Genomic DNA, 11,360 nt, shown 5'->3' with positions numbered 1-11,360 from the left:
GATTGCTGCCTCTTTGGATATGACTCCCTCACCTCGCCTTCTCTTCATCTTCGCGGCAGTCTCCAGCGAGGTACATCTTGCCTGACGCCGACGAGCGCGGCCTCTCTCAATGCCGGCGAGACTCGAGCTTGTGAAACCTTCGGTCCTTGCGAGGAAATCACAATTCTCCTTGACTCGTTCACGAACTGCAGGATCCTTGGCAGCGTGTTTGCACGTTCCCCGGCGCTGCATGCCGTGATGGCGTGGTCATGGGAGGGCGGCAAGTCTGAAGGCGGGGCGGCGATGCCGGCCTAGCGGGTGCCGCGGCGGAGCTAGGCCACATTGGGACGAAGTGTAGAAGTGCGAGGTCGGGGACGAAGGATAAAAAAAGAAGAGCAAAAAAGACATAAAAAATAAAAAAAATTAAAAATCTGGATTTATTCTTTTGCGAATTTTTTAAGAAAATCAAATTTTAACCCAAAAAAGAGAAGAAAATCAAATCATATTTTTCATATCAGATGGAGAAAAATATTTTGTAATTCATTTTCAGATTTTAATCTAATACATAAAAATATTATTTAATTATTTTTGCAGCGATGCAAACATTTATTTCTAGAAAAATATTTTAAATCAGTCTTTTTTTTTGGCAAAACACACGAGGAATAATGAGTGGTTTAATATTTAATTATCCTATCACTACACCTCACGCATAGTTTCATTTTTTTTTATCTAGTACTAAGCGTGTAAATATTTAATCGAAAATAAATCTAAAAATTTTAATCAGATTTGTTCTTTATTTTCTTTAAAAATAATGAGAGTTTTCCTCTTTTTTTTTTCCACCTTTTTTGGGAGAACGTAGGCCGGAGCCCCATTCATAATAAGAGAGAGAGAGAGAGAGAGAGAGAGAGAGAGAGATTGATGATCGATTAAGGACGGGCGAAGAAGATTGTGGACACTGAAAATGGCGAAGTCGCTGCAACGCTTCTCGAGCCAAGCTCTCGCGCTCCGCTCGTCGCTGTTGGCGGCGTCGCGGCCTTTCTCCGCCTCCGCCGACGCCGACGCACTGGTGGAAATCAAACCAGGCGAGGTTGGCATGGTCTCCGGCATACCCGACGATCATCTTCGCAGGCGGGTACGTGCTTCTTTCCCTAAAATTAAATCCTTGTTTTAGTGCTTTTCGCCCTCACTGCAAGCGTGTAGGTTGTGTTCGTAGCAACACGATCGAATCTGGTTCTTCGGGATTGTCTCGATTTTATGTACCTGTGAGTTGCTGCTTTGCGGGCGTCTCCACTTCGGATTTTGAGAACCAGAGTCGCAATTAGGGTTTGGTTCGCGGCGTTTCTCGCTGTGCTTCGGTTTTGGCAATATTTTTTTATTTTATTTTTTCCGGTAGAGGTAGATAGCTACTGCGAAGATGGGGTATTTGTGGCATTGAAATTCAAGTTTACCGATCACAGCGCATTGGATGTTAATACAGTTAGCAGTGACACGGTGAAGCCACTTAGTTGTTTCTTTTACGTTTTTCCTGTGTTCTGCAGTTATCACTTTCATGTTCTTGTTCATCTAGGTAGTCAACTTGCGCGATTTTGAACGTCCTACAGCTATCAGAAAGATTTCGCAAAGTCTAAAGAACTCTTTTCAGCATTTCAAATTTGCAATGAAGAAATTTTGTTAGCTACTATACCGTGCTTTAATTTTGCATCAGTACAGTTGTTAAATCATATTTAATAGTGGAATTGGAGCTCTTCTTTCATTCAGGATCATTTTAATATTCTTTACTAGAGCTATCTTTTTTCCTTGCGACTGATATTGAGGGATGTGTATCGTAATACTGGCTTTTTAGCTGGTTTAGTTTGCTTCTCCACATTTAATCTAAGTATGCGAGGCCTTGCTCCTTGTGAGTGATTACTTAATTTAACGAACTGTTCGCCTTATGCATTGGAAAGAGTGATATCTTCAGGAGATAACTATTTGCATTAGATTGATACCTCACAAAATCTACTCTGTCCCATCTTTCCACAAAAGCCATCACATTGGAGTTATAGCTGTCCCTGTTCTTAATATTCCACTTCTTTTGCAGGTGGTAATATATTCACCTGCAAGGACAGCAACTCAACAAGGATCAGGAAAATTGGGAAAGTGGAAAATTAACTTTTTGTCAACACAAAAGTATGTATTCACGATCTATGTTGGTCTCCATTAATAAGCTATTTTCCAATCTTTGGATTAGTGGATCTAAATATATAGTTTTAGCTGAATGCAGCACAGCGCATCTTTCCTCTATTCAACATATTGTGTGTCGGCTTGTTGCCCCCATCTACATGTGAAGATGTTTAGTTACTTTAATAGATCATGAGCAAGCATGCGGTGATTCCAGTAACCTTTTTTTTTGGAATTATGAGCATATGTTCCTTTCTCCCCCCATATAATGTCCTCGAGACACTCGTCTTTGTGCACAAAGAATGAATGCATGTATCTCTTATAAATTAGGTACCTAGAAGTTCATCACATCTGATAAATCTGCATCTTCATAAAAATTTTAGGTTAGATTGTTGATCGGTTGCTGTTTTACAATCTACTTGCATTTTCACAATTCTCTTCTCATGTAATCATGGCAAGTATTGGTTTCCCATTCTGAAATTACAGCTTTTATTTATTGTTCTCAAAGTTAATAATGATGATAACTAGACTCTCACCAATAAATTAGGGTGACCTTATAATGTTTATGTATCTATATTTGGAGATGGATTTGGAACCGCTTTAAGTTGCCTGGAAGATCTTATACCCCAACTATTCTTTATACTTGTGTAGTGTTGTGTGTTTTCTCATTGAGTTTGCTAGTTATATGATTTCTTGTGTGATTGCATTTATTCAAAACATCCTTTTCAACCCTATGAACCCTTCTTGTGTTGCGACCCTTATGCTAGTCAACTACTGAATAGTCATGTTTTGAGTGTGCTATCTCTGTTTCTAATTGAAATATTCTGCAGGTGGGAAAATCCATTGATGGGTTGGACATCCACCGGAGACCCATATGCTAATGTTGGTGATGCTGGACTGGGTTTTGATAGTGAAGAAGCTGCAAGGTCATTTGCTGAGAGACATGGTTGGCAGTACGCGGTATGTGTTGAACGCTGAATTTGTCTTTGAATTCTCTTATATCCACTTTCTGCAGATGCTTTCAGTTGCATTTTTGCTTGGTCCTCTGGTAATCCCTTTGGAGAGTTGAGTGTGCATTTTTGTCCTTATGCTAATATATACATATAGAGTGGAATGGATTGGGTTTCTGCATGTTGATGTGCACACCTTCTGTGGCTAAACAAGTCTTCCTACATATGTCTAAGCACTTAAATGAGGATAACAGTTTGCTTTTTATGCATTCCTCGTCATTTAGGATTTCAGGTCATGCACATTCTTGTTGGTTTAGTGAGAACTGGAGGGCAGCTGCATGATTACCCCATCATTACCTGGAAGTCATTGGCTGCAGTGTCTAAACAGATAAATCCCTGTAGTAGATGCTTTTTAGGCCTTGGAATTGCATGACCCTTCTGCATTCTGGACGTCTTCTCTTCCTATTGATGGAAGCCTGAATGAGGAGGAAAGTAGTTTGAGACTTTCTGTTTCCTTCTCACTTATCTGAGTACAACCTTGTATATATTTTCCCACTTTCGTGTTTGTTGGTTTGTTGTTACCATTTCAAGCTCATGATAATTGTGGCCCAAATACTTGCTGTTACTGTTGCGTGAACTTTTCTGGTTTATTGTTGACGCCAAAGCATCTATGATTAATGCTCATGATGCTGTGCCAAAGATTTTCGAGATATTAACATTTGGGTATTTTGAAGGGACTTATACTTGTAGGCAATGGACTTCAATGAGCTCGAAATTCCAAGTCATTGTTGAGCTGCGTATGATTTGTATTTATCTGAAATCATAAGGGCCTTTTTGTTTCTGTATATTTTGGGGCATTTTGTGGGATTTGGAAGAGTGGTTGAAAATCTTGTACCTTTTCCAAACTTGGCCTCGCCAACTTTTTCCCAAAATGAAATATTTATGAATATTTGTCTCATATGAGTCGGGAAGACGACGTTCCAATTTTTAGTTGGAGTAGCTTGTTTCTAAGTAGTTATTTCTTTTGTGGTTCTTTTCTTCTTACTTTCAGATTGCAAGAGATTTATTCATGGACGTTTCAAACATATTTGTCTATATAGTGAGGATGTACATCATGTGAGTTGTGTTAGAGAATTACCATGTTAAAAAATTGATGTGGTGTGTAGCAGATCATCTATCTTTGTTGGTCCTTAATCTGTTTCTGTGTTTGGTGAATACTTTAAGGAATGAATCTGGTGACCAATGCGGTTTCCAGGTGGTGGGCGCTGTGGTGTGTAGCAATGTGGGCCCATTGCCAAGACTTCATGGTTTGGACTAGGGATGAAGTTGGGCGTTGAATATTCAATTTGAGATTTGTTGGTGTAGAAAGATACATAAATTAAGGGGGAGTAGACATAACACTAAGCTCACATGTGAGGGGGAGATTGCTAGGATGCACGTGTGAATTGTGTTAGCGATGTTTCATATCGGAAAATCGATGTGGTGTGGAGCACTTAATATATATTAGTGGGCCCATAACTAATTGACTTAAGCTTTTGAGTGAAGATAAGTCCAACTGGATATATTGACGGGCTTAAACTTGGGCTCCCTCTTGGCGATTTTCCAGGGTGAGGATATCGGGTTTCTGCTGTGCTCTTCAACATATATGTGTGTGGGGGCCAAATGCGCTTGCACTTGTGTTCCAAAATGAAAATTCAGAATGGCAAGCTGGGTGAATATCAAATTGCCACATGAAAGTTATATTGCTGTACTTATTGCAAGTATACAGACAGATGAGATGAAAAGGCTCTCTTTTGTGACCTTTTCGTATTATTAGGGCTGCATGAGTTGGTTGGGTCAAAGGGTAGTGTTCTTTCTATTGATAGGATTGCGTATAGAATATCATCCCACGTAGGAGTCACTTGGATGCTCGACCTCTCAGTTTGTATTGGCAAATATCAAACAAGCTAGAATGGGGCAAAATTAATTTTCTGTCTATTTCTTTCTTTGCTTGTTCCTGCCGAATACCTAGATGGACATCGACACCATATTCAGCTCAGTGTGCTTCAGCTTATTGATGTACTAATTTTGCAAATTATCAAGAGTACATGCAATAGCAACTCGTTTGTTTCCTTGAAGTTTCTGTCGTGATCCATGATCTCAGTTGTATCTCCAAAAAGCCACAATTGAACGTGCTTATTTTATTTCTGCAGGTTAAGAAGCCTCAAACCCCTTTATTGAAGGTATGGGTTCTTCTCATGGGTGCTGTATTTTTTGCTTGGCCTTGTCATAACATGTCATTCTACGGTATTTGCATGTGTGAGTGCCAATATAGAATATGTTGATTTGGTGGGAAAGATGTAGCGTTGGCTGTACATATCATTTGTTTCCTCCTTATCTTGACAAAGATTGATGTTATGTTGTCATGTTGCTTGGTAGTATTTTTTAGGCTATTGATTGTACTAGTGGTCTCAATAGCCTTTGGGGATCTGATACTCCATTACATTAGGGCAAGACTTATTGTGGATAGTCTTTTATTAAAGCTTATATACTTTTAGAATAAAACTTCGGCCAGTGTTGGATTTTACTTCCCTTTTTCTTTCTTTCTCATTTGTTCTCGTCAACTTGCATCATCGTTACCTTGGGGAGTCTTTATGACTTGTTTCCTTGCCTTTCCTCATGGTCAATCTTCTACCCCTTAATTTATCTTTTGATTACTGGGATTTTTCCGGCCAATTTGCTTTAAAGGCGCTATGCTACTACTAGTACAATGGTGGCCAATAACAATGATCATGATGATCATAGCTCACATTTCTTTGTACTATTATCATAATAGATTTTCATACTTACGAAAATCAAAAGCACAACTGCAGCAGCATCAACGGCAACAACTCTACAGTCATATCTTCTTTGTAGATGTCTTTAGTTGTCAACAAAAAGATATGGCTATACTGCACTATCTAAGAAGAGAACTGGCAGCAAATAGTCTTATGGCAAATTGCAGAACCAATAGCAATGTGATGGCTTCTTTTATTACAGTTCTGTCTCTTCCCTTATGGTACATTGCTCATTTTCTAGGGTGTCATCCGGCTAAGCGCATGAGACATGGGCTTGGTTCCCATGAAAAGCGTTTGGATCAATTTTTCAATCCTCATTTAGCCTTTTTAGTGTTTTGCAAAGGTGTGGATGACAACTACGTTAGGTCTCTGATGGTAGTTTGCACTGAAGAAGAGATTGGATCTTGTGTGTTCCATTCATGAGGGATTATGAGTATAAATCTTTATCCATGTTATAGAGCAATGGAAGAAGCCATTTTCCACTGGCCTAGGAAATTTCCATTGCTGGTTTTTAATAGTTTCTTTTCCTGGTTTCTGCAGCCAAAGGCATATGCTGACAACTTCAAGTGGAAGGGCCCTCCGCAAAACTGAGGAACATTGATCGTTTGGCTTGCCCTTATTTTGGTTCATTTCGAAGAGAGGTTCCATCACAAGCTGTTATCTTCTTTGTCTTGGACGTAGTCCAGACTCCAAACCTCGTTATTCTTTGTTGTGTGTCAAACGGATTGCTGCTTCATGATAGCTTTGTGGTTATAATAATTGGCTAGAGAATGGTTCTTTTTTGCCTCTAACCTTTCCAATGATGAGTGCATGTATTGTTCACGACTTTAATCGAGGTGGCACTCTATGTTTCAGTTCATAAAGCTGTAGAAAAGCTGCAAAATTCATGTAATAAGTGAAACCATTCTCGATGTATGTCCGTGCGACTGCTATAGACATATATGACACTCGATGCTTGAAGAGCATGAAGTGACGGTTGGTGCTTGGAGATTGCAGAGGCCACCATGAAAAGAAGTTTTCTTTGCATAACTGACGCAACTTCAGAAGCTACAGTATTTGTCTGTTTGATGAAGGAATTGGCTTTGCTGTGAATCTGAAGTGGAACGAAATCCCAAATTGCAGAGGAAGGCACATTTCATTCCTTTGGGAGACCACAGCGTTATGGGTTTGTGGTTGACTTTTGTTCTTGTTTGAATAACGTGAACAGTTCTGATTTGTTCTGATCGAAGTTTTTTTTTTGCCTCCTTCATTCTTGAACTTCGCTTTGCATCTTATAACAAATTTGCATGAGCGGAACGACTGATTTAAACTTAATTTAAAAGGGGCACCCATGAAAACTTCATGCTCAAACCACTCACAGAGCTTGATTCAAAACCCATTCCTAGTGCGACCACCATTCCCAGAGCTAGCACGAAATCGCCATCACCTCCTTGCTCCCCTCCCTCTTTAATGTCTCGATTGAGGTCTGTGACAGATGTCCAGATTGATGTTGCTTGTCTTCAATTATGGCAAGGTTCTAATCATCACTGAGCTCTGACCGAATGTCTACATTGCTTAATGGCCTCCTCATTTTTGGGGACGAAGAGGTCTGTAGAAAGGGAATAGAGAGAGTTGATAGATATCTGGTGGTTGAGGGAGGCCGTCCGAGTCTTCGCCATTGCCAGAGACTAGGACGAGACTTGAGAAAAAGAATTGCTCATGCTGATTTAAAAAGAGATGATTTCTGCGAAGACAAAGAACGTCGATCACAACTGATGATGTCTAGACCTAAGCAAAGTATTGATGCTTTGTCACTAGAAGATAAATTTAGTTGTATTGACTATCAAATTTCTTTTGTTAGTCTTGTACAACATTTCAAATTGGCATTACTTAGAATTTTTGACCAAGTAATTCATTTTTAGTGAATCATGGGGAGATTTGCCCCGTGGCCACTCTTTTCATTTGTAAAGAGGGAGGTGGAAGGTTCGAATCCCTACCTTCGGGAGAGTGGGACGGGGACGCGTGAGAAAGAGCTAGGCACATGACATAACGCATACAATGTGACTCCTATAGTAGAATATGATAGGATAGAATTAGACCAAAAAAAAAAAATTCATTTTTGGTAAAAAAAAAAACATTAGCTGAATATGTTGCCCTTGATCATGCTCCGTATACTACTAGTAAAAATTTTAATTTGAAATATTTGATAAATACTGCGTTAGTTCCGCAAGCACTAACTATTTCGAAAAATACTATTAAACGCAAACTTTTGCATCTTTATAAAAAAAAATCTTTGGCAAAATTTTTTGCGGAATTTAATGGACGTGTGCATTTAGGTAGCGATATTTGGAGTGATCCTTGGCAAATTCATTCTTATATGGGTGTCACATGTTATTGGATAGGTGACGACCGAACCATTCAAAAAAGACTTATTGCATTTCGAGTTTTTGATGAAAAACATTTGGCTCATAATATTTATAGAATAATTAGGCAAGTTTTAGAAGAATAAAATTTGATAAATAAAGTATTTTCAATTGGTTTTGATAATGCCGCTGCAAATACCGCTTCCATTCACGAATTAGAAAATATTTGTAAACCCTCTTTTGGTAGACAATTTTTTTTTACATTAAATGTGCTTGTCATATTTTAAATTTATGTGTACAAGATGGTTTACAAACTCTTGAGACTTCTCTCGCCCCAATAAAGTGTGCAATTAAATTTTTATGGAGTCGTGTCCATTTTATGAAAGCATGAGAAAAATTTTGTAAATAACATGGGAAGAAGGACAAAAAGGTTTTCAAAAGATATTCCGACTCGTTGGAATTCTACCTACGAGTTGCTTCGTCAAACTTTTGATTACAAAAATTTATTATGTATGTTTATTTCGCAAAATATTCTCGAAATTACTTTCCTTTCGCAACATTGGGACGTTTGCAAAAAAAATTTAGAATTTTTGAAAATTTTTAATGATGCTACTAATACTTTATCTAGTATTTATTATCCTGCTACGCATTTATTTTTAATATAGTGTGTTAATATTAGTGGCGTTTTTAGTGAATATGAAAAAGATACTGAATTATCTCGGACTATTTTAGTAATGTGAGAAAAATGGTTGCATTATTATTGCAAAATTCCTCGTCTATCTAGTTGGTATTATTTTTAATCTACGTATTAAATTAGGTGGTTTACTAGAGTATCCGAATGTGTATTATTATGATTGTTTACATTTGGAAGATGCAATAGATATTTCAAATATACAATGAGAGGTTAAAGAATCTATAGCAGTCTTATATGGAGAATTTTGTAGTAGATGTGGTTTAAGTGATTATGGATCTTTATAATTTATTGCCTCACGAAGCGAAGTTGGTGGTTCACTTAGTAGAGGGTACAATACGTTCAAGAGTAGACAAAAAAATAAATAAATAAAAATTGGCAACATATAGTATTTCTGAATTAGAAAAATATTTAACTACTCAATTTGAGTTTCGTGATACCGAACACAATATAGATTTTCAAATCCTAGAGTGGTGAAAGAGTCACTCAATTGATTACTCAGTTCTCACCCTTATCGCTCGCTAGATATTAACAACTCTTTATTTAACGGTTGCGGTTGAACAAGCATTTAGCGCTGGAGGATTATTTTTGGACTCTCGCCGTTCAAGATTAAGTCCGGAGTCTGTGAAAGCTCATGCTTGTGTCGACGATTGAATGAAAGCTAGATTTCGACACCAAAAGCTGGATCGAGAACACGAATTCTTTAGTAAGGATTGTGGAGATACCACCGCCACAGGTACCACAACGGGTGGCAACGATTGACGATGAGGTAAGTTGAGGTTATCAAAGGTAAAAGAACTATATGAACTTTGATTTTTCTATCCCCAAGAAGATATGTAGGCGCTTAATGATAATTCATTAAGTTCAAACCCATTCCTCCTCTCTTTTTTTTCTCCCGAATTTTATTACAATGTACAATTTGATTATAATTTATAATTTATTATGTTTATTTCATAATTTATTATTTTAAAAATTAAATTTAAAAAAAGGAACCAAAATCGGCCCCTTCAAGGGCCGGTTCCGATTCCACCTTTTTAAGGAACTGGAACTGCCGGTTCTTGAACCGGAACCAACGATTCCAAATAACCGGCCACGTCTACAATACACCATTACCTCCTATAGCAAGGGACACTTGCTACGAATATTCCGTTTAAACCATACCCACTCCTTTCGTTAGTAGATGTATAAGCCCGTCACCGCAACTCAACTGGTGTGCCGAAAGTTAGGAAGTCTCTCCATCCGAGATGGCAAATGTGAGAAAAATATCAAAAAAGTAATTTATTGTATGAATGTCAACTCAGTCATAAACTTATCAATTTGATCAATTTAACCATAAATCTTTTGACCATTATCAATGTTGTACTTCCAGCCAATTTTGGTGATGTGGATGCTAGATATCCTACATGACACGATTAGCGTTAACGTGTATAGTCTTTGTAATTTTTTTAAACTGTAAAATATATCCACGTCAAGGTCGATAATGTCACATTGGATAACCGGCATTAACGTTGATAATTTTTCATTTTGTTTAAGTTTCCTTTTTAAAAAGAAGAAAGGAGAGAGAAAAATAGAAAAAAAATACAAATTATCCACATTAGTACTAGCCGTGCCATGTTAGATAGCCCGCGCTAACGTGAACAATATTTTTAATTTCTTTAAAAAAAGAAAATATGAAAAAAAATTAGAATTCTTTTTAAAATGAAAAAAGTTATCCACGTCAACACCGGTCATATCGCATTTGATGGCCGACATCCAAGTCAGTGATTTCCGATTAAAATTGATCGGATTGGCCACATTGACAAATCGGTTCAAAAGCAAATTGGACAAATTAAAAAGTTTAGGAAATAAATTTTCGGCTTTTTTTTTATAATTATCCCAAGCAAATGTTCAAGATACAAACTAACGAGAGGTTCGCTGATACCATAGCTCGAATTCTCTAATCTCATGAAGTTCAGTGTGACCTCTGGGCTACAACGCTCAATGGTGACGTAGTCACACAGTAAAACTTAGAACCGACAATAACAAGGTTAAACAATCTTATGCATAATTCCACAAAAAACTATAAAAGCTCGCTCTAAGTCCATCTAATTGATAATCGATTTGTATTTACCTTTAGCGTGTAAACCGGAATTCACTAGCGTCCTGTGTTGTGTCAGCCATATGTTTGCTAAGTCCTGGAACATATTTACAAAGCAAAAATCACCTATCAATTCTTCACTATCGTTTTTCCTTTTTTACCCTTTCCAGTGATTTAAATGGCTACTACAATGCAAATGAACTCCGACCACAAACAAAAACAAAAAACAAAAAAACACTGGTGGACGTATTGCTTTCACTATAGCGCTGAATGCAGGGTTAATCGCTAGTAGTGATCACTGGACCCGAATTCGAAGTAAAACATTAATTGATTATATATAATTAA

At 37.7% G+C, this 11,360-nt stretch overlaps 1 protein-coding gene across 1 annotated transcript; it reads left to right on the top strand.

Annotated features, from left to right (window-relative positions):
• Window positions 1–866: 866 nt before the first annotated feature.
• LOC115742152 (NADH dehydrogenase [ubiquinone] iron-sulfur protein 4, mitochondrial) lies at window positions 867–6,818 on the top strand. Its single transcript, XM_030676277.2, has 5 exons — window positions 867–1,111; window positions 2,060–2,148; window positions 2,970–3,099; window positions 5,282–5,311; window positions 6,446–6,818. Exons 1-5 carry the CDS (start codon window positions 941–943, stop codon window positions 6,494–6,496), a joined length of 471 nt encoding a protein of 156 aa, XP_030532137.1. The 5' UTR covers window positions 867–940; the 3' UTR covers window positions 6,497–6,818.
• The last annotated feature ends 4,542 nt before the right edge of the window (window positions 6,819–11,360 follow it).

The sequence above is a fragment of the Rhodamnia argentea genome, chromosome 11 (genome assembly GCF_020921035.1).
Source record: "Rhodamnia argentea isolate NSW1041297 chromosome 11, ASM2092103v1, whole genome shotgun sequence".
NCBI lineage: Eukaryota > Viridiplantae > Streptophyta > Magnoliopsida > Myrtales > Myrtaceae > Rhodamnia > Rhodamnia argentea.
This window is presented reverse-complemented; position numbering and strand designations above follow the sequence as displayed.

What these genes read in the sequence shown, in the direction of transcription:
- LOC115742152 (XM_030676277.2), top strand. Translation starts at nt 941, where the DNA reads ATGGCGAAGTCGCTGCAACGCTTCTCGAGCCAAGCTCTCGCGCTCCGC. An exon ending in ACGATCATCTTCGCAGGCGG is followed by an intron (nt 1,112 to 2,059) that starts GTACGTGCTTCT and finishes CTTCTTTTGCAG; the next exon opens with GTGGTAATATATTCACCTGC. An exon ending in GACATGGTTGGCAGTACGCG is followed by an intron (nt 3,100 to 5,281) that starts GTATGTGTTGAA and finishes TTATTTCTGCAG; the next exon opens with GTTAAGAAGCCTCAAACCCC.